Source organism: Triturus cristatus, chromosome 9, assembly GCF_964204655.1.
Source record: "Triturus cristatus chromosome 9, aTriCri1.1, whole genome shotgun sequence".
NCBI lineage: Eukaryota > Metazoa > Chordata > Amphibia > Caudata > Salamandridae > Triturus > Triturus cristatus.
The window spans coordinates 308,478,542-308,503,120 of NC_140592.1; the positions used below are offsets into that span (position 1 = coordinate 308,478,542).

The 24,579-nt window shown below is 47.7% G+C and overlaps 1 protein-coding gene across 2 annotated transcripts in view; it reads left to right on the plus strand.

The window, feature by feature from the left end:
• Positions 1-24,579, plus strand: part of LOC146797804 (F-box only protein 27-like) — a 377,425-nt gene that overhangs the window by 185,367 nt on the left and 167,479 nt on the right. For both annotated transcript variants that reach the window (XM_085624989.1, XM_085624988.1), the window contains exons 6-7: positions 349-808; positions 3,570-3,681. In XM_085624989.1, coding sequence (XP_085481115.1) covers positions 349-808; positions 3,570-3,681 — 572 coding nt within the window. The remainder of the gene's footprint in view (positions 1-348; positions 809-3,569; positions 3,682-24,579) is intronic.

A 24,579-nucleotide genomic window follows, 5' to 3' on the forward strand; every position in this document is an offset into this window, starting at 1 on the left:
ATACTTTAATGTAGGTTACACTAATCAGAGGTTTGCGTTCATCAGAGGAAATGGCCAGCATGTACAGAAACAAATTTAGTGAAATGTATTGAGGGATTCAAGAAACAATATCCAATCTAAGGCTTCAAACATGCAACTGTCAACTCTTGTGTAATCATAGTAAAACATCAGCAGGTTTGAAGGTGATAGTTTGTAGAAGAGAGACATTTCTTAACTGATGTTATTTATAGTTATCACAGACCCATGTGTGTATCAATTTGAAGCTCTGCTGGTCCAGAACAGATATAAGTGAGATGTGAAAGGATGTGACTTCTTTTATTCAGTTAAGATTTTGCCTTTTCTGTTCAGGTTTCTCACACATTTCGACACTATGGCCCTGGAGTGCGTTTTGTGCATTTTCTGCACAAAGGAAAGGATGTTCTTTACTGGCGTGGGCACTATGGAGCAAGGATAACAAACTCGTCGGTCATTGTAAAGTCTACGGACCTCCATGGAAGCCCGCTTTCAAGACACTTAAGATCAGCTAGAAACGTTACCTTCTGGATGGACCTAAATCCACTAATGGATGAGCTGCTTCTTCACGTGCTCAGCTTTGTCCCTGCGCAGGATCTGTTATTGCACTGTCGGTGTGTCAGCCGAAAGTGGCGCGGTCTAGTGGATACACCTACCTTGTGGATTCTGAAGTGTAAACGAGAACAGCGTTTGGAGCTTTTGGATGCATCAAGACTACAGCCGGATATACCGTGGGGTCGTGTGTATGTAAAAAAGCCTTTTTCTCGGAATCTTCTGAGAAACCCTTGTGGACAAGGTAAGGAGTGGACAGGTGGCATAGTTAAAGTGTGTGCCATTGTATTTTAATTTTCCTGTCGCTTTTGCTACAGTGTTTTGTAGTATGTAATTTGGGTGTTTTATTGAAGCTTTGGAGTGCTCTTCTGATGAAACACTATAAACATTCAATTCAGTCTGTAATCTTCATGAAAACAGTGCATTTCATACTACAATCGGAGTTGCTTTTTAAAGGATGCAACAAATTGTTCTAAACAATTTAGAAATAATTTGAACCCCTACACATTCAAAAATTATTATACTAAATACTTTGAACTCTACTTAATCTCAAACTAATTGTATTGTGATAGACAAACTTTTTTTTATTTTTTAAGGAAAGCACTATATTCCAACAACTCAAAACAGTGCCTCTGAACTCATGCTATGCCTTTCTCTTGGTTGTCACTTGCTTTAATCTTATTTATGATGTGAGTTAGTTTGATCAGAGTGACTCCAGAGGAAATAAAGTGAATGCATGTGCACATTAGTAGTGTATTCAGAACATAGTCCTTTTGATCACTTACTGCAGTTCTTGTTCAATATCTTTCGTTATTGCTGTCTATACTCTGGTTCTCAAACTAAATTAAGTTGCAGTAATATTTTTAATGTTCCCCCAAAGTTTATATTCCTATTCCACTGTCTAGTGTGTTCAAGACATGAGGCCATAGTTTTACCTTACTGCTGTAAGCGGACTGTGAATTGTCTCTCCATCTAGTCTGGTACCAAATGTCAAATGGTGTTATCCAATCATTTTAAATACTTCCATTAAGTACATTTTTGTGTCTGAGCTGTCCATAAGGTGCAACTCAGTACTAAACCATTGTCGTATTGAAGAAAGAGATCCCATAGCTCTGATACGTCCAAAAATCAGGACTGAACTTAACCATCAAACCAAGACAAATATTAATTCTCTTTCAAATCCAAATGAACAATTGATTTGCAAACCAATTCAATGAAAACTCCTTAAAGCAAATTAAGAGGCCAGTAGTAGTTCACTGGAATATAAATTAGCTTGCAGTTCATTGTTTTACTTTTTTGTAAAGAGTTTCAGATCTCTACCTTAAGGTATAGAGATGGAGGTCTTCTTCTTTGTTCTCTAACACACATTGACACCAGAGCAAGTAGAGTTACCCTATAAAAATAAGGAATAAAACAAATATTTGGATTTGGATCCCGGATACACTATACCTATACTATTGTTATAGTTTTGATTAACACCCTTGTCCATTTCTAAATGGAAGAGCATTTTTAGCGAATTATATTGCACCACCATATGTAAGTTAATATTTAATTCAATATTTGACTTGTTTAAAGGGTGCATGAAATAGTAAAAGACATACATGCTTATGAATTCCATACTTGTAACAGCAATTTCTAAATTGTAGGTAGTAACCTGTGTGCTAAGTAATCCAGACACTCTTTTTTTGCAGCATTTCTTAGTTAGTTGTCTATAAAATTATTTAATAAACATGCTTCTTATTAAGCTCATATTCAACATGTTCCCAACTTGTTTCCTGTCTAAGTAACAGTTCTACCATCCCACCTCTGTTTGGTGAGATGTCTCGCTAACACTCAGCATTAGGTGGCCTTCAGACAAGATTGCTGTAGATCTTCCGTTCTCTTCCTCCTCCTTATGGTGCACCTTCAGGTCCTCTGACTGGGTCACGTAAGACTGCTGTAGAACTGATGGCGGTCAACGCCGATCCAGATGGCTTCAAAGCCTGCCTATCTCCGTAAGCACCCTAAACGGCTCCTCTGAAGCCCTTCTGTATTGCTCCAGCACTAGTGTCAGCTCCACTCTTGGTGTCCATACCAGATTTGTCTACCCCTTTCTCTAAGGCACACGCTTTCTGGCCAGAGCAAAACAAAAAGTCAAGCCTCTTTCAAGATATCACCTTGTGTGAGGCACTACCTTGCCCCCAAAGGTTCTCGAAACAGGATAAGATATTTGGTTTGCATTCTAATACTGTTTGGATGTCTTCCATTGTTCTAGACTGTGGTGGTGATAACAGTGGAGCAAGTAAACGCTCTCTGCTTATAACAGTGATGCTGACCGTTGCTTTGCATTACAGCATGCTCGTAGACTGGATCCCTTCTCTGAATTAGATTTAGATTGTTCATCTGCCCCTCCATCTGAGGAGGTTGCCTTTCACAACTGTGATCTGAAAAGACAATGAAGCTTTGATACTTTTTCTTAATTTGAAGGAAACTAATTTTACTATTTTGACTGAAATCCTTCAGCCTTTCTGTTCCTCCCCTAAGCCTCTGCTGCCCATAAAGAGGGTCTTTGCCACCTTAAGGACGTATCTTTGAATGGCTTCACTTGGCTATGTGTAGGCGCTGTGCCCTCTTGTCCCTTTTTTTGAGCCATTATTCTAATGCTTCAACCTGGGAGGGTTGCTTGCCGTAAAAGTGCCAACACTTAGTTTTTTCAGGTGACCTAGACCCGTTCTAAGACATTGCACTTGGATGTGGATTCTGGTATTGGTACATTGGTTTCAAACTGGGCATTTGTAGATCTTGTTGTTTTCCGTGCATAACATTAAGAAATGTGAATTTGCGGAACCACCCTGCCCAGTTAGAGGATTCAATCTAGATGCAACTAGTATACAGCAGTATTAGCTGCAAGGTGTTGATATGCAATGTGCAGTGACAGTGTTGCATATCTAAACTCTCAAAAGTCATGAAAGTTTCTACATTATGAATATTCTTGCTCTCTACAGCTGATTCCGTTTGTTTTACAGAAGGAATGCACTATTGGGATGCTAGAAATGGTGGGCGTGACTGGAGCGTCGAGGATAACCGCGTTTACCTGGATGGTGCAGAAGCACAGACCTGTTTTGTTTCAACATATTTGTAAGTAAACAGTAAAACATCATCCAGACAAGGGGACACAGAAGGACTCATCATTGTTTCTATTTGCCACCCTGTTTTTCTAAATGAAGGTACACCAAACTTAACTAGCAATAGCCAAATTACAACTACCACTGGCACCCTGTCTGCAGATGCCTGACACCTGTTTTCTGTCCGTCTACGGAGGCTATTGACACAGCCTCTAATTTCTCAATTAAAATGACTTTGAGCTTCAATTCAAAAACGCCCACACCCATTGTCCTATTTCCTACTTAACTTGGTTGAGGCCAGATGTACAAAGTGACAACAAATGGTTATTTCTTATGTAGGAAACCCATTTCTCAAATCGGAAAATCTTTCTGATTTGCAAAATGAGTTTTGTAAGCGATACCAAATTGCAATTAAGAGGGTCTGCTCCTTCCTAATTGTATTTTAGTTTGGTATCTGTAAATGATTTGTGACTTAAATTGTTTGTGAACCATTGACCAGTAATGAGTACCTCAGAGGAAGTGGTAACTGATTTTAAAGGGCACTTTCTGTTTTGTAAACTGTGTCTGGCAACCTTGTGGTCAGTCTCCCCGCCAAGCCCCCCTCGCCCCCCCCCCCACCCCCCCGCCCGATATATCTTCCTAAATGGAACACTTTTTAAAATTTTATTACATCCAGTTTTCTTTCAGGAACACAGGTTGCTTTTCAAACAACATTTTCCAGTTTGAGAATGCAAACCCAGACATGGTGCTCTGTTGTTCCTTGCAGGTGACCATCCCTGTGTTTTTAGCCAATCATAGGAAGGCGCGCATAGCATCCTGCTCAATTAATACTCACTAGGCAGAATGTTCCGTGATCTCGTGCGGAAGGAGATTTTGCAACATGACCCATTGTGCATATGTTGCATCGCAAATTCAGAGCCAAGTTGCACTTTCGATCACATTTTACAACCTGCCTCTTCGTACTTCTGGTCCTTAGTCATAAAGGAGGTGATCTGTTAACCCCTTCGCTGCTAGACCTTTTCCCCTCCTGTGCTAAGCCTTTTTTGGGCTATTTGGGGTAGTGCGCGCTTAGGCCCCTGTAACTTTTTGACCACAGTAGGTATCCACGCCAAATTTGCGTCCTTTTCTTCCAACATCATGGGGATTCTAAAGGTACCCTGGGTTTGTGGATTCTCCTAGAGGGTTCCCAGAAATTAGTCAAAATACAGCAAAATTTTGTGTTTTTTGTGAAAAATGGGGAAAAGTGGCTGCAAATGAAAGCGTCTGGGTTTTTCTCTGCAAATGATATCAAAAAAGGGTTTGTGGGGCTGAAATCACAATTTCTCCAGCTTTTAGGGAATGACAGATTTTTGTCAGAAATCCAACATTTTTTACACAGTTTTGACATTTTTCTGGGACATACCCTATTTTTGCTATTTTTTGTGCTTTCAACCTCCTTCCAGATAATGGTAGAAATGGGTAGAAAAGCAATCATGGATCCTGGAAAGCTATACATTTTTGAAAAGTAGACAAAATTCTGAATTCAGCAAGGGGTCATTTGTGTAGATCCATCAAGGTTTCTTTATAGAAACTAACAGGCAAATATAGGAAAAATAAAAAATTTGTTGAAAAAAGCAGCCTTTTGAGTCAACGTTTTCACCTGTAACTTCTTCTAATTATGACATCTCTTTGAAAGCAATGTACCGTTACATCCGGTGGACCTTCCTGGTTGTGGGGATATATAGGACTTGTAGGTTCACCAAGAGCCCAACGAACCCAGAGTAAAAAACTGAGCAGCATTTTGTAATGTTTTTTTTTTTGTTCCGGGAATATAGCAATTATTGTGGGAAAATGTATACGTGGAAAAATCGGTATGAAAGACACCCATGTATTTCTGAAATGGGAACAAATTACAGAGTTTAGAAACAGTGCATTTTTGCACATTTTCGTATTTGGGAATACTCATACTTGCATGACAATTATTGGTCATTTTTCAAAATGACTTCTTTTTTTACACAATGTCTTTCATTTGGAAGGGAGAAATGCATCAAAAATCAATAGATAATAACAGTTGCTTTACAAATCTGAACTACCCTAAGTCTCCCGATAAAAATGGTACCTCACTTGTGTGGGTAGGCATAGTGCCCACGACAGGAAGTGGCTCAAAACCTAAGGTGAACACACCACATTTTCACAATGAAAATTTACACATTTTTTGCGAAGAGTCTAGCTGTAGTTTTTGAACCCTAGCCCTGCCGGCACCTAGGGAAACCTAGCAAACCTATACATTTTTGAAAACTAGACACCCAGGGGAATCCAGGATGGGGTGACTTGACTGCCTCCCACCATTGTCTGTTACCCAGAATCCCTTGCAAACGTAAAAAATTGACAAAAAAAACACATTTTGCCCACATTTCTGTGACGGAACGTTCTGGAATCTGCGTGGATCCACAAATTTCCACCCACCCCACGTTCCCCAAAGTCCTACGAGAAAAATGGTACCTCACTTGTGCGGGTCGGCCTAGTGCCCGCGACAGGAAACGGCGCAAAACGCAACGTGGTCACACCTCAATTTTGCAGTGACAAATGACCCTTTTTTGGCAAAGTGACTAGCTGTAGTTTTTTAACCCTAGCCCTGCCGGCACCTAGGGAAACCTAGCAAACCTATACATTTTTGAAAACTAGACACCCAGGGGAATCCAGGATGGGGTGACTTGACTGCCTCCCACCATGGTCTGTTACCCAGAATCCCTTGCAAAGGTAACAAGCATTTACAATGCAATGGTCTCGGCATTGTTAAAGTTAGAGCTATTGGCATTGCTCATAACCCCCACCACAAATCTTCAACACAACACTTAACCAGCACTCTGAACTGCCACCCAAGACAGCACAGATACCACATGGGATTGGATTATGCCGCGCCTATGTTTTTTTACCAATAGTATGCAGCATAGCCGATGCTGTGCAGCATGGCAAAAGGGAAAAAATGCAGTGAGAGTCATGTACATGCATCACCATGCTTGTGCCTGCGTACCAAATGATACAGGTGCCTTTTTTATTTACCAATATGAGATGGATTGATGAAAAAATAACAGGAGCGTAAGATCAAACCTTTTTTACTTCAAAATCTTTCAAAAGAGGAGCCGGTCATTTAGAGGATGGGGGATGCAACAGAATAGAACACAAGGCAAAGGGAGAAGCACATAGGTGAGAGATGCACACAGACAAGAAAGGAATATCGAGAGTGGGGCAGAAATGTACATGGGCAAGAAAGAGAAACACGGAGAGCTGTGGCAGAGAATCACGAGCGCAGGTGGTGTTTAAAAAGCACATGGTCAAGAGAAGCACACAGACAAGAGAGCAACACTAGCACAGGAGTGGGAAGAGAAACATACAGGCAAGAGAAAAAAAACACACTGAGTAGGTGGCAGAGAAGCATATCGGCGAGAGACGAATACGATGAGCTGGGTCCAAAAAGCACACAAGATCTTGCAAAGAACATGCAAACCATTATAGGTTTGGAACAATTCACGCCCCTTCCAGTATAAGTCCAGTACTTGCCATGCTTGTGCAGTAGGCTGAAACCGCCAACAGCACAAGCTCCCACTGAGAAATGGAAGTTGGTACATAACCCTGTACCATGTGGCAGGCACCTCAAGGTGCCGGTCACATGATGAAGGCATGTTGAGGAGGCACCATAGGTGCCCCCCGCAGGCCCAAATGCGGTGGGCCAGGTTGCAAGGGGGCCCTACTAGGGGCCTCACAAAGTCTGTTTCCGACAGCCAATTCATGTCAGAAAGGCCAACATGGATTGGCTGTTGGAAACAGCCATCATAATCCCAACAGCGAAAACGCCGTCCTTAAGGGATTTTGGTACTGTTCCGATTGACTGACGGGCTCTTGGAGCCTGTCGGAACAGAGTGTCGGAACATTGTCGATTCCCTTGCCGGTTCCAACTCCAACCGCCGTCATCCTAATGCTGCGGTCGGAGTTTAAACCTACCATGTTAGTCGGAAAGCCTCCATACAGGGGTCGGAGGCTTTCTGACCGACTTCGTAATTAGGCCCTTAGTCGCGACATGGGGAACCCTAAATTGGCAAGCGTATGGCGCAAGACAGGCTCACCAGTAAAAATAAGAAGCTCAATGTAGTGATTATCATCTTCCTGAATGACCACTGGCCCAAGTGGCAACAAGACTTTGAGAGGTTCAGAGAGCGCCGCTTATCATTTGAGTGGTGTAATCTACTTTTGAGGGCCAGAGTTTGCCAGAAGCAACATTTCTACCATGTCTTCACAGTAGGCAACATACAATTTAAGTGAACTAAAGGGAGCATGTTTTTTACTTTCAAACAAAAGGGAATTCAAAATAATTGCTCACCACACATCTGAAAACAGATTATAAACAGAGTAGAACGTAGCAGAGAAAGATAACGGAAATCATTTTTTGTACACTGCATAGAAGTGTGATAAATTCAAGAAACTAAAGAAAGAAAAAGTTAGAAAACAATGAGTCAACGTGCGCTTTAAAATTCTCAGGGTTTCATAATGTTACTAAAACATCTAAGCTTATGCAAAAGGAATATCAACCGGACTAAAGTATCAAAAAAGAAAATAAGCATTGTTAAAGGCAATAGGTTTGTCTTAAATGGGCCAATGCATGTAAACACTTACAAATGCTATGAACATTTTACAAACATTGCATGTAGTTTTTTTGTCTGTTTTTTATCACAATAAATCCTACCCTATAGACTTTGCCTGTGCTGGAAAAAGTAGCAAAAACGATTGCTTTGAATTTATAGATTGTCTATAGAAGATAAAGAAGTAAATGAGAACTGGATATTCAGTTGTAGAATAGTTCCTCATGCTTTTAACTTTTTCTTGAAAGGTGAATCATAAACCAAGTAGCCACTAGCATGAGGTGAGAGTAATACGCATGTGGCCAGAGCCAAAACCCACACTATGTATGTGTTTGTTAAATATTGGTAATCATGAGTCTAATACATAGCTGTGCTGTCAAGCCAGTCCTAGAATCGTGGTAAAGATCCGAAAAACAAACAGCCACATATAGAATTAAACTAGTGCAAAAAACAAGTGAAAACCAAATGTAGACGCCAAATCAACAAAGCAAGGCAACAATAAGCATTGCCAACCCTCAAGATTGAAGCATAACATAACATGTATTTATAAAGCGCACGCTCATCCGTAGGCCTCTTGGCACTAAATAACAGATGTTTATTGTTACCCAACTCGATGGTACTAATTTGAGCGACCTCAGAAGGATGAAAGGCTGAGTGGATCCGCCTGGATTTGAATCTGTGACCGTGAGGTCGAACACAGGCCCCTACGGTTGTCCACTAGGCCACCAGACCCAGCACTATGTTTAAGAATAGAAACATATGAAGAAAGCCGCAACACTGAGGCTGAACCAAACCAATACCTGTAGGGACTGGACAGTCAATGCATGGATGTTGCAGAGTGGAGCTGTCAAACTATACCAATACACAAACATATCTGTTGCTGCCGTGCCCTCCTACAAGTAGTCAAAAAGTAAACTACTGGCCTGCTACTTCAGATTCAATTCCGTGAAGTACCACCAACTCATGCCCCCCCACTCTCCCCACCTGCCAAGGATTTGAAGATTCAGAAAATCTTAACAGACTGTCGCAATCATCTGTTTAAAAACGTAATCATGCTCCGCTAGGAGAAGACAGAACATGAAATTGCTCCTTCTCCAAGAGAAAATGCTGCCTTAGCCACAGGAGTTTGGAAAGAGTAACTAGGTCACATCATCTTAGGCAGTAATATTGGGGGCATGAAGGAAGAAGAAATCAGATTTCCCAACAGGCAACAGGTGCACCTGATTAACAAGAGCAGAGGAACCGATGAGAAAGGAGGATTTTGGAGTGTAAGAGGTGGGCCACCAAATGAACACTATTCTTGTTAAAAGCGAAGTTTTGAACCGCAAGCCACAAATTAAGTAAACGCTTAGGTGTCTCTTATGCATCTGCTGTATTCATCTATTACTGGCACAAACATTTTGATGTAGATTTTGAATTGTAAAACTGAGAATAAAGGCATTATAATTTGCTACTTTACACCAACAGCCTACTATTCAAACATTTATCATTTTATAATTGAAATTATCTCAACAGGCTCCCTATACTCTTTGGCCAGAGTCATTGGAATTCTGTGATTTTGCAACCGTGGCGTTTAAAGCATAACTCTGGATTCAACACATTTGTGACACAATGCATCATATGCATAATCTGCAGATTTTAACAAAAAAATGTTTCCTAAACGGATCAAAAGTTACTAAGACATGGCAACACATTTTGCTACACTGTGGATTGGCCTTCACTAGGATGGACTGGTCACCGTTCAGTCGCTTATTGACGCATCTTAGCCTTTAACTGGTGCTAATGGGGTAAAACCTGTGCACAGACATTTTTAACATGTGGAAAAATGCCAAAATAATGAAGTCATCCTATCAGAAAAAAGTGCAGCAGTTAAGCAGTATAATTTCCCTTCTCTTACTGTAGAATTTAGTCAACCCCGCCTCATAGTTTGGTCCGCCCATGGGGCATAATTCCAGTAGCCTCGCGTTTGGCATGTACCATGCATGCTGCCGACGTCAGAGCTCCCATAATGCACATCTATTAAGACCCACGGGAGGAAACTGGGAGGGCTGCATACTAATAAAAGTTGAAAGACCAGGAGAAGGGGACTCGAGGCGGAAAACTGCTGCAGCCAGAAAGTGCCATCAATGCAGGTGACTCAAGAGCAGCGACTCGAGGCGAGCATGACTCAGGCGTGACACACATGCCCCTTTGTAAAGGGTTACTCACACCTCTGACGTGGACAGGAAATGGGAGAGTGCACCGATTTCTGTTCGGATTTCGCTCGTAATCTTTTTTTTTTTTGGGCAGTGGCTTTGTTTATCTGCTGACAGGAGAGCTGCTGGTTTCCGGCAAGCTATTACCGAGATTCATAAACACCCGGCTCAAGATTTATCCAGTATGGGAAGATAAAACAAGCACACCACTGCCTTTCTCCGAGGCGAAGCAGAAATGCCTCGGAGAAAGGCAGTGGCGTTTCCGGATTCGGGGGCGTGTTTTTCTTTTCTCTCCTCTTGCCATTGGCTGGAGGAGATAATTAGAAAAGTAGCAAAAAACACGCCCCCGATTCCGAAAAGGACGGGGCCTGTTCGGAGAGACAATCCTCTTCTCCAATGGCTGGCCAGCATTCAAGAGGCCAGCCAATGGAGAAGAGGGGAGAAGAGGGGCGGGTTCAAGCCCCTCTTCTCCAAAACATTAAATCTCTGGACTTCCGGTTCTGCCTTCGGCAGACCAGATGGTCCCTCCACCTAAAAAGGTAACAAAAAAAGACACATTTTCCCCACATTTCTGTGATGGAAAGTTCTGGAATCTGCATGGATCCACAAATTTCTACCCACCCCGCGTTCCCCAAAGTCCTACGAGAAAAATGGTACCTCACTTGTGCGGGTCGGCCTAGTGCCCGTGACAGGAAACGGCGCAAAACGCAACGTGGTCACACCTCAATTTTGCTGTGAAAAATGACCCTTTTTTTGGCAAAGTGACTAGCTGTAGTTTTTTAACCCTAGCCCTGACGGCACCTAGGGAAACCTAGCAAACCTATACATTTCTGAAAACTAGATACCCAGGGGAATCCAGGATGGGGTGACTTGACTGCCTCCCACCATGGTCTGTTACCCAGAATCCCTTGCAAAGGTAAAAAAGTGACAAAAAAAACACATTTTCCCTACATTTCTGTGATGGAAAGTTCTGGAATCTGCGTGGATCCACAAATTTCCACCCAACCCGCGTTCCCCAAAGTCCTACGAGAAAAATGGTACCTCACTTGTGCGGGGAGGCCCAAGTACCCGCGGCAGCCAAAAGGGCCCAAAACGTAGTGAGGCGACATCAAAATGGCCTATCGCAAAACCACCTGGTTTTGCAAGGGGGGTCACTTGATTTTTTTGGCCCGGTGCTCGGCGGCCATCTAGGGAAACCTACCAAACCCACGCATTTCTGAAAACTAGACACCCGGCGGCTTCCAGGGAGGTATGGCTTGCATGGATCCCCCAACGTTTCCTTACCCAGAATCCCCTGCAAACCTCAATTTTAGCTGAAAAAAATCACTTTTTTCACACGTTTTGGTGTGGGTAAGTTGTGGCATCACCGGGCTCACACAAATTTAACACCACCCAGCGTTCCCCCAGGTCTCCCGGTAAAAATGGTGCCTCACTTGTGTGGGAGGCCCAAATACCCGCGACAGACAAGGGCCCAAAACGTAGTGAGGCGAAATCCACATTGCCTATCAAAAAAATGTTTGGGCCTTTGCCTGCCATGGGTTTTCGACAATATCTACAGTTGGTGGGTTATTCTTACATGGAAAGTGTACCTTGGCAGAGAAACTAAAGACACAGATTCCTGCACAACCATCTATTCCTCAAACACACACACATACTGGTTGGATTTGGCACGAGGGCGAGTCATGGTTCAGTGTATTAAATTTTATTAACAAGAGATTTCACAAAAATGAAATGCACTGTCAATAATTAAATTCACAAAAAAACAAACCAATGACTCGCAGCTCGTGAGCTGTAAAGCCACGTCAAGGCACCAACCACTTTACAGGCCATTCACACACCTTTCATACGTGATACAAACTTGACCATTCGCACCACCAGGCACAAAAGCAACACATTACATAATTCACAAAAAGGGACAAGGTACACCCTGCTTCAGAAAGACAAATATTACTGCACAGCCATCTAATCCGCAAGCACACACACATACTGGTTGGATTTGGCACGAGGGTGAGTGATGGTTCAGTAGATACAATTGTATTAGCAAGTGATTTCACAAAAATGAAATGCACTGGTAATAATTGAAAGGGCGAGAAACTGAACCATTGACTCACAGCTCGTGAGCTGTAAAGCCACGACAAGGCACCAACCTCTTTACAGGCCATTCATACACCTTTCAAACGTGTGAGACATACAAAACCATTCACACCGCCAGCCGCGGGCCCATCACATAACAAAACTCACACCAGCACACAGCGCCATTCAAGGGCCCATCACTTTCACACGCCCACAATCCTGACACAGCAACTACACAGGCTGATGGATTGCGTGGAGTGGCACTCAGCTAGCAGTGTGTGTAGTGACCAGCAGAAAGTCACTACTCACACACAGCCAGCCGAGCACCAGTCCACACACACCGGTAGCAGAGCGCCAGTCCACGCACACCGCTAGCCAAACACCAGTCCACGCACACTGCTAGCCAAGCGCCAGTCCAGGTACACCGCCAGCCAAGCTCCAGTCCACGGACACCATCAGCCAAGCACCAGTCCGCACACACCACCAGTCCACGCACACCGCCAGCCAAGTACCAGTCCACGCACACCGCCAGCCAAGCACCATTCCACGCACACCGCCAGCCAAGCTCCAGTCCACGCACACCACCAGCCAAGCACCAGTCCACGCACACCGCCAGTCCATGCACACCGCCAGTCCATGCACACCGCCAGCCAAGCACCATTCCACGCACACCACCAACCAAGTGCCAGTCCACACACACCAACAGCCAAGCGCCAGCTTACACACACCGCCATCACATTTAGGATTGTTTTAGAAAAAAATAAAAACACAAACAAATCGCAAATGGATACAAATCTGCAAACACAAAATCAGCAACTAAATACATTTCACTAACACCAACCTTGAAACAGAATCAAATTATCCAAAGAATACAGACCAGTCAGTTCACTTTACCACTCATGAATGCTCCCAAAAATTATTTCGCGTGTGGTACGCTCTAAAACAAGCAGGGACACACAGTGCAGGTTGAGAAGGACAGTCGGGGCAGTACATACGACTCTCCTTCCACGTACCTCTTCGCCAACAAACTCTACATCTCCTACTGGGAAAATCTTTTGAGGGTGTGGGAGGAATGTGATCAGGAAAGTGGCGATCTTTCAATCTAGCAACATCCTCCACCACTCCAACTCTAGGAACACTTGCCTGTTCCACTACAACAAGGCTGCCTATTACAGACTCCTGAAAATTAATAAAAGTCATCTTTGACTCAGGGCAAGAATCGTGGAACACAACAAAAGCATTAAACATTGCCAAGTGGAAAAGATGGATAGCCAACTTCTTGTACCAAATGTAAGCCTTACGAAGAGCAGTGTAAGGTTCCAACCTCTGATCTACTCTGTCAACACCACCCATGTGCCTATTATAGTCTAAAATGCACACAGGTTTGCGCGCTTCAGCGACCTGACCCCAAACAGTCACAGGTGCAGTGCTTTCATCATGGATGGTAGTCAGCATGTAGACATCTCTCCTGTCTGAAAACTTCACAGCAAGAAGCTCCTGGCAACGCAACGCTCTGCACTGTCCCTGCCCAAGCTTTTGACAAACAAGTTCTTTCGGGAAACCTTTACGGTTAGAGCGGATTGTGCCACAAGCAAGAGTGTCCACTTTGGCCAATTCCCTGAACAACCGCACACCAGTGTAGAAGTTGTCTACATATAAATGGAGGCCTTTGTTAAAAAATCCTCTAACAAGTTCCCAAAGAATTTTCTCAGTCACTCCAAAAGTGGACGGACAACCAGGGAGGTTAATCCTGGATTCCTTACCGGTGTACACCCTGAAATTAGAGACATATCCAGTCCTACTGTCACACAGCATATACAGCTTTATTCCATAGTGTGCCCTCTTACTAGGAATGTATTGCCTAAAAACCAAGCGGCCCTTGAACAACACCAAAGACTCATCCACTGCAATTTCTTTCCCAGGAGCATAAATCTCAGAAAATCGATCAACAAAGTGATCAAGGACAGGCCTAATCTTAAAAAGACGGTCACACTCAGGGTGATCTCGTGGCAACGCTAAACCATTATCAACAAAATGCATCATCCGAACAGAAGCAAATACCTGTCACGACTCATGACTGCCGGAAAAATAGACGTTGCCATCAAGGGACTGCTAGACCAATATGAAGACATTGATGGCTTCCTTAGCAAGCCCATCAAAAAGTTAAACCCAAGAACTTCTTCATCTCTTCAAGAATTGTGGGAGTCCACCGGGTAGCTCTAGAGTGTGGCTTAAGACTGGCACTGTTGTCCCTCAAAAACTGTTCGGCATACAAATTAGTCTGCTCAACAATCTCTGCCAAAAACACATCGTCCATAAACAACTGAAAAAAATTTACCGGCAAAAAGTTTTCAGTATTCACTCTAGACCCTGGAACACCAGTAAACTCTGGCAATGCCGGCTGCACCATGCCAGGGGCAACCCAGAGGTCATCACTTTCAAAGGGAAGCCTTGCAGCCCCAGCCTGCAGCCCAGATGCCTCTTGCCGCACTACACCAACGGGAATCCTTGCATCCGCAGGCTGCAGCCCAGAAGCCTCTTGCCGCACTACACCAACGGGAAGCCTTGCAGCCCAGATGCCTCTTGCCGCACTATCGGCACATCAGTCTCCTCCTCTAACACAGGCACTTCATCCGCACTAAGAGTATCTTCATCATCCGATGACTCCATACGGAGAGAAAACTCACTGCCAGAATCGTCCCCTGCCTCCTCTCCCTCAGATGCAGAGTCAGTCTCTGAACCATGGTCAGAGGAAGACTCAAACAGCAAACCAACAACCTGCTTAGCAGTAATCCTGTGGCTAGCCATTATACTTACTAAGATAGAAGACTGCACAAACAAGTCAACCACAACCAACAATGTGCAAACCAAGTAAGTAAAGAAATGTGTACCTTTATCACAAAGATCAATGTACTCAAAAACTATACAATTCAATTACAAGAGGCAGCTGCACTCACCAGAAACCAACTCTGCAGTGACACAGCAAAAACCAACGATATCCAACTGGAAAGAAATTAAAAAAACAAATTACTCACAAGACAACAAAATACACATCGAGCACCAATGCAAAAAGTTTTTGACACTCAAAAAACAAACATACTGCTATTATTACACCATTTGCAAAAAAAATTCATGCAGAGAAATTAAACACATTTACATTGTACAAAAAAAAGTCTCTTACCAAACTACACAAACAGCAGAACCACCAGTAACAACACGGCAAACTAAAAAGAGCAAAAGCCTTCACCTAGAACAAAAAAGTTAAAAAAAACAAAAAAACATTACAATTGCAATTCACAAAAAATATAACAATGAACATTATAACATGCTATGTTACTACCCAAATGGTCAATCGGGTTGTGTGCCAGGTGGGGCAGAAAACAGCAGGAAAAAAAAAAGGCTACTCCGTCCCGGGGCGGGTGGGCCAAATACATATTATAAAAATTGCACCCTGGAAGCGACACTTGCAAAAGGGGTCACTTCCATTTTTATTTACACTAATTCCCTGGTGTCTAGTGGGCTTTTCTGCCACCCCCTGTGGCCAGAAACGGCTACACAAAAAACCGATCTCCCCTAGGGGGGGGGGCAGAAAAGTCTTGAAAAATATTTGGGCGCCAGGAAGCGACCCTTGCCCAAGGGGCCGCTTCCTTTACTAAAAAAACACATCCCTGGTGTCTAGTGGGCTTTTCTGCCCACCCTGGGAGCAGAAACGGCTACATAAACGACCGATCTGCCCCCAGAGGGGGCAGAAAAGTCTTACAAAAAAAATGGGGGCCCAGGAAGCGACCCTTGCCCAAGGGGTCGCTTCCTACAACAACACACACATCCCTGGTGTCTAGTGGGCTTTTCTGACCCCCCTGGGAGCGGATACGGCATCAAAATGAAACCGATCTGCCCCCAGAGGGGGCAGAAAAGTGTCACCAAAAAAATGGGGGCCCAGGAAGCGACCCTTGCCCAAGGGGTCGCTTCCTAATACTAAAAAAGACATCCCTGGTGTCTAGTGGGCTTTTCTGCCCCCCCCTGGGAGCAGAAACGGCAAATTATAAGACTGATCTGACCCCAAAGGGGACAGAAAAGTCTTATAAAAATAAATCACCCCCAGTAAGCGACCCTTGCCTAAGGGGTCGCTTCCTAATACTAAAATACACATCCCTGGTGTCTAGTGGGCTTTTCTCCCCCCCCCCCCTGGGAGCAGAAACGGCAAATTATAAGACCGATCTGCCCCCAGGGGGGGCAGAAAAGTCTTATAAATAATTATCACCCCCAGGAAGCGACCCTTGCCTAAGGGGCCGCTTCCTAAATAAAAAAAAACACATCCCTGGTGTCTAGTGGGGCATCGCTGCTCCACGATCGCGACGCTGTGCGCGATCGTGGAGCAGGAATGCCCTGTATTGAGACATCAGGGGAGAGGAAATACTCTTTCCTCTCCCCCCGATGCCTCAATACTGAAGAAATCACCCCCGCGGCCCCACCGGAGAAGGAAACATACCTGCTGCTCCGTTGGACGCGCTGGAAGAAATGAATTCCAGCGCGTCCAACGCTTCCTGATGACGTCGGCGCGCGCTGTGCGCGCTGACGTCATGGGGGAGCGTGGGGGGGCTCGGGGGTGGCAGCGGAAACTCTTCCGCTGCCATCCCCCTCTGTGGGGGCACGATCGATGCCCCGGGGGGGGGGGGAGTGCCAGCGCTTCCCCCAGGGGCTGTGCTCATGACGGAGCGGTTCCGTCATAAGCACAGCCCAACCGATGCTCATGACGGAACCGCTCCGTCATGAGAATCGAAGGGGTTAAGGGTTTATCTCTTGCAGGTGAATTATCACAATGTAGTCTAATGCAATTCTTCCTGTGAAGTGAACCAGTTATGAAGTGTGCTGATAAGCAGGAGTCAAGTTGCTTGATGATTCATATTTCATAGTACTGTTTCCTGAAGTAAATGGAATCCTCTGAGATTTTCCTATGCGAAGTGTGAGAGATTACCATCACACCTGTAAACAAGCCTCACTGAAGGTGACTCAAGACAAGCTATTTGCACTTGCTTCCACACAATACATCAAATGTGAATTACACACCGCTGCTGAGACTATGTGCAGCATCACATTTGACCTAATTCTTCTGGGATTCTCTACTCCGTCAAGGATCTTCCTGGTCCTTTCAAGTGAACGCCAGGATGCACTGTTTCTGTGCATCACCGATTGAACGTTATTTGAGTGCAGCTAGCAGTAAGTAATTGAGATTTTGAAACTATGAAATTTATTGGCTGTTCTTTAACGCATTAAACCAACACAGCGGATTAGTCATTACACTGGATTAGCTGTAATTGAACCCTTACAGCGTTCTGGGTTAAGCTATTTGCTGTTTATAAATTAGTTCTTTCACTTATTTTGATTGCATACTACAATAAGTCATATTTTTTTTTATTGAATATTTTATTGAGTTTTGCCAACCAACGTACCGATAAATCACTGTTACATACAATAGCAATTTGTATCAGTCCCAACCATCAATGTGCATAGCAGGAGAAATCGGTTCTTCAACATTAACGACCCTAGCCCCCCCCCCACCACCCTCTCAACCCCCACCCCCCCTCTGTCAGTGTGCCCGCGTCAACCCCTCCTGAGCTTAGCCACTAAGCACCCCGAGATCCGAGACAGTCGTGCTCAAATAAATAAAAAAGCCATCCTCCTTGTTCTCAAAGGACCAGAGGCTCCACTTCCCCACCCATATGCGCTCCATGCTCACACCCAGATCACCCAACCACTTCTCAATACTTAGTGCAGACGCGGACTCCTCCAAAGTATGCCTAGGTGGACTCATCCGGGTTAGCCTCCCCGACAGTCCCAGAGTGCCCCGCCCCAGGTCCCGCAACCTGGTCACCGCCTACAGGAGCCCCATCCCCCTCATCTAGCTCCTCCAAGGAACGAAGCCCCTCTACCAGGGCTCCCCACACCCTTGCAGCATCCAGCGCCTTATCATTAGAAGCCCACCGGGCCAATTGTAGCCGAAGCGTCCCTTCGCTCCCCACCCATGCCAAGAAACTCACCTTCCACCTCCGAAAGCTCGGCCCGGCCTTTGTCTTCAAGTGCATGGTGAGCTCCTTCTTCGCCATTATCAACCCCAAATCACAGAATTTGCTCGTAATTTTAGTACTGGGGGTGTGTGAGAACCAAAGCAGAAGACAAGTCCCCATCTCCGCTGCCAACTCGCGCTCAGTCACGCGATTCAGACACGCCACCACATCTGACCAATAAGAACCTAGAACTGGGCAAGACCAAAACATATGACCGAAATCAGCCCCTTCTGCCCTGCACCGGGGACATGGGGAGTGGGTACCTCCAAAGTACCGCAAATTTTTTACCGGAGTTAAGTAGGCCCTGCAGAGAGTAAAGAATTGGACCATTTGAAATCTAGCATTGCGCGTGCCCTTCCAGGTCCGTCGCAGCAGCTGCGGCCATGTTGTCTCAGGGATGGGTCTACCAAGATCACCCTCCCACTTACCCCGCAAGGCATCCAAGGAAGTAAGCTTCTCAGTGGACAGTCGCCTATAAAGACAGGTAATGGCCTTAAACGTACCCGCCGCCATAGCGACGTTTTGGCACCCCAAAGAGGTTGGGGGCTCCGACAGGCCCATGTTCCTGAATCCCCGATACCAAGGCAGCGTGTAAAAGATAATCCCCCCTCGGTAGATCATAAGCCCCCTGCAAGTCCCGGAAGGGCAACAAGACGCCATCTCTGTATAAGTCCCCAATTATGTGGACCCCACACTCTTCCCAACCAGCCAGCGCCAACCAATCCCCACCATGGGGGAGGGCCGTACACATGCCCAAAGGAATCTCCGGGGCATAAGGAGCCAGAAATCCCGCCCGCTTCTGACTACGAATCCAGCAGAGCCGGAGTGTGCGCTCTTCGAGGGTGAGCTGGTCCAACCTGAGCTTCTGCCAGAGCACAATAAAGGACAACATGTGGCGGGGGATGACCCTGCCCTGAGGAACATCTGGGCCTCTAAACTCCCGCGCCACCGCCTGGGTAAGCCATTGCAGTTGTGCTGCCAAGTAGTACCACTCAAAATTTGGGGCCGCCAGCCTCCCCTCCTCTCTCGGTCTCATCAGTGCGGCCAATGCCACCCGCCGTCTGCCCGATCCCCAGATAAATCCTGTCATTATTGTCCAAAGCGTCTTAAAAAAGGAGGCCGGGATCCATATCGGTAGGGTACGAAAAAAGTAAAGCAGCCGAGGTAGCGCTATCATCTTCAGCAGCGTCACTCGTCTGGCTACTGAAAGAGGCAGCGTGCTCCAGAACGCCATACTGCCCTTGAGTCCCCTCAAAAAGGTCGGTGGGAGCATGAAATATGCGGACACACAGATATGGCAAGCAGGCAGGTTCCCACCTTCCAGCGTCAGGGGCATCGGAATTCCAGGGGACAACGGAAATAGGCAGGTCTTCGCCCAGTTCACCTGCAACCCCGACAAATGACTGAATTCCAGGAGCAGGGTTCTGGCACCTCGCAAGGAGTCCCCCGCATCCGCCAGATACAACAGGAGGTCGTCCGCGTACAGGGAGATGTGATGTAGGTCCCCACGCAGCGGAACACCCTCATATGACCACCCCTGTCTGGCATGCGCTGCAAGGGGTTCTATTGCCAGTGCAAACAAGAGTGGGGATAGAGAACAGCCCTGACAAGTGCCCCTCTCCACCCGGCAGGCCGCTGAGATAGTGCGTCCCGTACGGACCCTAGCTGTGGCAGAGCTATATAGCAAGCTGGTCCAGCGTACAAAATTATCACCCAAACCGAACCCCTTCAACACCCTGAACAGATATGGCCACTCCACACTGTCGAATGTCTTTTCAATATCCACCGACAGCACCACGGCCTCCGAAGCACGTTCCCCTCTTTCCCCCATGATCCGCACAAACCGTCGAATGCACGTCGCAGTATTCTTGGCGGGTTAGAAACCCGATTGATCCGGGTGTATCAGGGTGCGCATGTGATCCAAAATACGCGTGGCCAGGATCTTACTGAGGATCTTATAGTCAACCGAGAGCATGGAAAGCGGCCGGAACGCCGTCCTGGAGGCGGGGGCCCCCCCTTCTTCAGCAGCGGTACTATGATCGCCTCTCTTGTGGTGAGCGGCAGTCTGCCCAGTTCCCACGCCTCTTTATACACCGCCTGTAATCGCGGTGCCAGGATATCCAAGTATGCCGCATTAAATTCCACCGGAAGGCCATCAGCCCCTGGAGTCTTCCTCCGGGCCATGTGCTTCACCGCTGCCCTGATTTCTCCAAGAGAGATAGCTGCCCCCAACGCAGTGCCCAGATCCGGGTCCAAGTGTGGTAAGCCTGCCGCCTCCAAATAGGCGTCCAGACCATCTGGCAGATCCCTCATCCTACTCTGGTACAGCAGCGTGTAATAGTTCAGGAATTGGTCATTAATCTCCTTTTGTGAATAGACCATACCCCCCTCAGGAGTAGACAGCGATACTATTGGGGATCCCCGGGCCACCGGATTAGCCAGCCAGGCCAGTAACGACCCTACTTTGTCCCGCTCAGCATGCGCCTGTACCATGTAGTCTTTATAGTCATAGCAGCGAACCCGCTCCACCTGTGCCGCCACCTCCTCCTGTGCTGCCAACACCTCCTCTCGGGTGCCCCCAGTTACATGACCATCGCGTTCCGCCTGGCGGAGCCGGGCCTCAGCCCGATCAAAATCCTGCAGCAACACCTTGCATGTCCCGACTACAGACGAGATGCAGATCCCCCTCACCACCGCCTTAAGTGCATCCCACTCTTGAGCTCTACTCGTCGCCGTCCCCGAGTTGTTGGAGAAATAACGCTCCACGCCCTCCCCTAGTTCCACCTTGAACACGGGATCTTCCAGCATCACCGGTTTCAACCGCCACATCGGGATCACTTGCTGCTGCTGGGACCAAAGTATCGTGATCAAACAGGGGTTGTGGTCCGAGAGTGTCTTCACCAGATACTCGCTACAGCGCGTGAGCTCCAGTGCGCCCGGGGTACACAGAAAACCATCAAGCCGAACATGCAGGTCATGCGGCACTGAGTAGAAAGAATAATCCCTATCTAACGGATGCTCTACCTGCCAGGCATCCAAAAGGCCCCAAGCTTCCTGCCAGTCCCTTCTCACCCTGGCCACTCTACGGACTGCGGATTGAGCCAACGGAGGGTCGGAACGATCCAACTCCACGTCAGTCACAGAATTGAAGTCACCCCCGAGGAACACCGTACCAACCAGAAAAGACGCCAGCTTCCCAGAAAGCCGCGCAAAAAATGCAGAATGGTCGGAATTCGGGGCATAGACACTACAGAGTGTCACATCTCTGCCATCCAGCCGGCCAGACACCAACACAAACCTCCCCTCCGGATCTACAATCGTGTGAGTGGACTGGAAAGGGACCCCGGACCGCACCCAGATTAAAGTCCCTCTGGCAAAGGCAGAAAAGGTAATGTAAAACAACTGACCCCTCCATCTCTTCTGCAAAGCCCGCCCCTCAGCCTGATCAAGGTGTGTCTCCTGCAAAAAGGTCACCTGCACCCCTCTGCGGACCAAATATGCATGTACTTTGTAATGTTTACTCATGGAGTTCAGCCCTCGCACATTCCAATTAACACATTTTACTTCAAGTCGGGTCGCCATGTAGGAGGATACAACTGAACGCTGTCCAAGACAGCCTAGCGGGCACACTGACAGACCCCCCTCTTAGAAACCATCCCCAACAAACCCCCCTCCCTCCCTTCCCCAGAACAGGCTCCAAACCATAGTTACCCATCCAAACACAGACCCAACGACAAAAAACGCCCTGATAGCTACCAGAGTCTCACAATAGGCGTGAGCTAGAGGGGGTGACCCAGTACCAACACAAGCCAGACAGCGGTTGCATCAGCCTTGACTGCATGTCAAGCTTCAATTATCAGCTTCCCCGCCTCCCGACGGCGTCCCGCCCCCAGCGCCCCCCCGGGCCCAGAACCAAGCCCCCCACTATCTTCAACAGGACCAGACAACCCTCTCCACTGTGCCACACATCAACCACTGCTACTCCTCCCCTTACTGTATACAATTGAGGGCAGGCAGTGTCATGCATCCAACAGGCCGTCTGCAGTGCGTGGTGTGACCTCCGGCAAATGTTCAATGTCCTCCCCAGAATCATCCGACCCCCACACCTTCAGACCCCCGCCGGGATCCAGAATCCGACAAGGAGGACGCAGCCGCTGCTCCAGAGATTAGAGAAACCGCCTGCAATGCTGCCTGCCTCTCCGACTGAGAGGTCGACGGCGACTGTCCCTCGCCGCACTGTTCCGGCGCCGACGGCCCCGGCGAGGCCTCGACAGATCCCCCAAAACCACATCACGCTGTCCGGCGCCATCTCTGCCCGCTCGGTGTTGCTCCAGCCAGTGCCAGGCGTCGTCCGGTGCGTCAAAGAATGTAGCCGCCCCGTCCACCATCACCTTCAGACGCAAGTGCGCAATAAGAACAGCGCGTACTGGATCCCCTCAGCTCGAAGGGCCTTCTTAACTGCTATGAAGGAAAACCGTCTCCGCTGGACCTCCTGAGAGTAATCAGGGTAAATGGAGACCGAGGTGTTATCCACCTTATATGGGCCGGATGACCGGGCATTCCGCAATAGATCACGGTCCCTGAAGTGCAGCAGGCGTGCGACCACCGGCCTCGGCAGGCGGCCCAAAGCAGGTGGGCGGGCTGGCACCCGGTGGGCCCTCTCAAGGGTATAAAACTGCGACAAACCTTCCGGCGCCACCACCTCTCGCAGCCACTTTTCCAGGTAACCGACCATGTCGTCCCCTTCAATTCTTTCCGGCAGGCCCACCACCCGTACATTATTGCGCCTGTTGCGCCCTTCCGCCTCTTCCGCCCTCCTCTCCAGCAGCCGCACTCTGCGCGTCAAATCGCCCAGGTTTGTCTCCGTCGCCTTCTGAGCGGGTTCCAATGACTCAAGCTTGAGTTCCGTGTTTTTGACGCGGTCAACCAGCTTGCCATAATCAGCGCGCAGCAATCCAAGGGTCGTGGAGACCTGCGCTATATCGCGGCTGAGCGCCTCCCTCGTGTCCGATCAGGCCTTGAGGATTTGATCCAGTTGTTGCTGCCGCAGCCCCGCTACCAGGGCCCCCGCTGGGTCCCGGTCTTGGGAGACGGGCGCGCCCTCTAAATGCTCAGCTTGCGCCGCGCTCGGACCGCGCCGCGGCTTCCCCATGGCCTGACCGCAAAAGCCACTATCCAGCTCGAGGAGTGGTAAGCCCCACACGGGGACCTCCAACAAGCAAGAAGAGCACCCCGGTCGCTCCGCTCCACAGTCGCACTCCCAGTTGCCCCGGAGCTCCACAGGATCCTCCCCCGGCCCGTCGATAAGGCTCACAGGCGCAGGAGAAACCAAGCACCGCAGCACATCCAAGTCCGCGTGCTCCGCTGAGTAGGGGGTCAACAGGGGAGGGGGAGAGTAGCCAGTGCCAGAACGCCAGCCGAACCGCAGCTCCTCCAGCAGAGATACCACGAGCTGCCCTCCAGGGACCAGCTCTTCAACAGCGCTCCGGCCACACACCAGTGTGAGGGAGTCCATCCAACTCAGTCCTCCCGCGGGTAAGCACTCCCCAGGCCCGAAACACAGGGGACAACAGCACGACGGGGGGGGTGTCCAATGCTACAGAGCCCCCGCAGTGCCCACACAGTTCCACTGTCCCTGCTCAAGCGGCGGAACTCTCTCCGTCCTCCCGGCCGATCTCCAGAACACCGCTGCCGCTAGGCCCAGCCCAGCGCCAGTTATCAGCGACGTTAGCAGTTGCACCGGCTCCACCGTGGTCACAGCGAGCTCCAGCAGTGCCCTCAGTGGTCCGCCTGCGCTCCTCGTGCCCCGCCCGGGCCGACACCGCTTCTCTCTGCCCCCTTCCAGGTCCGCGGGCCGTCGCGCGGCCGGCGCTCAGTCCCAGGCAGGCCACCGCTCCCCTCCGGGGGCCGCGCACCACGCAAGGCTAGGGATGCTCGGCCCTCCGCAGGCCGCAAACAAGAT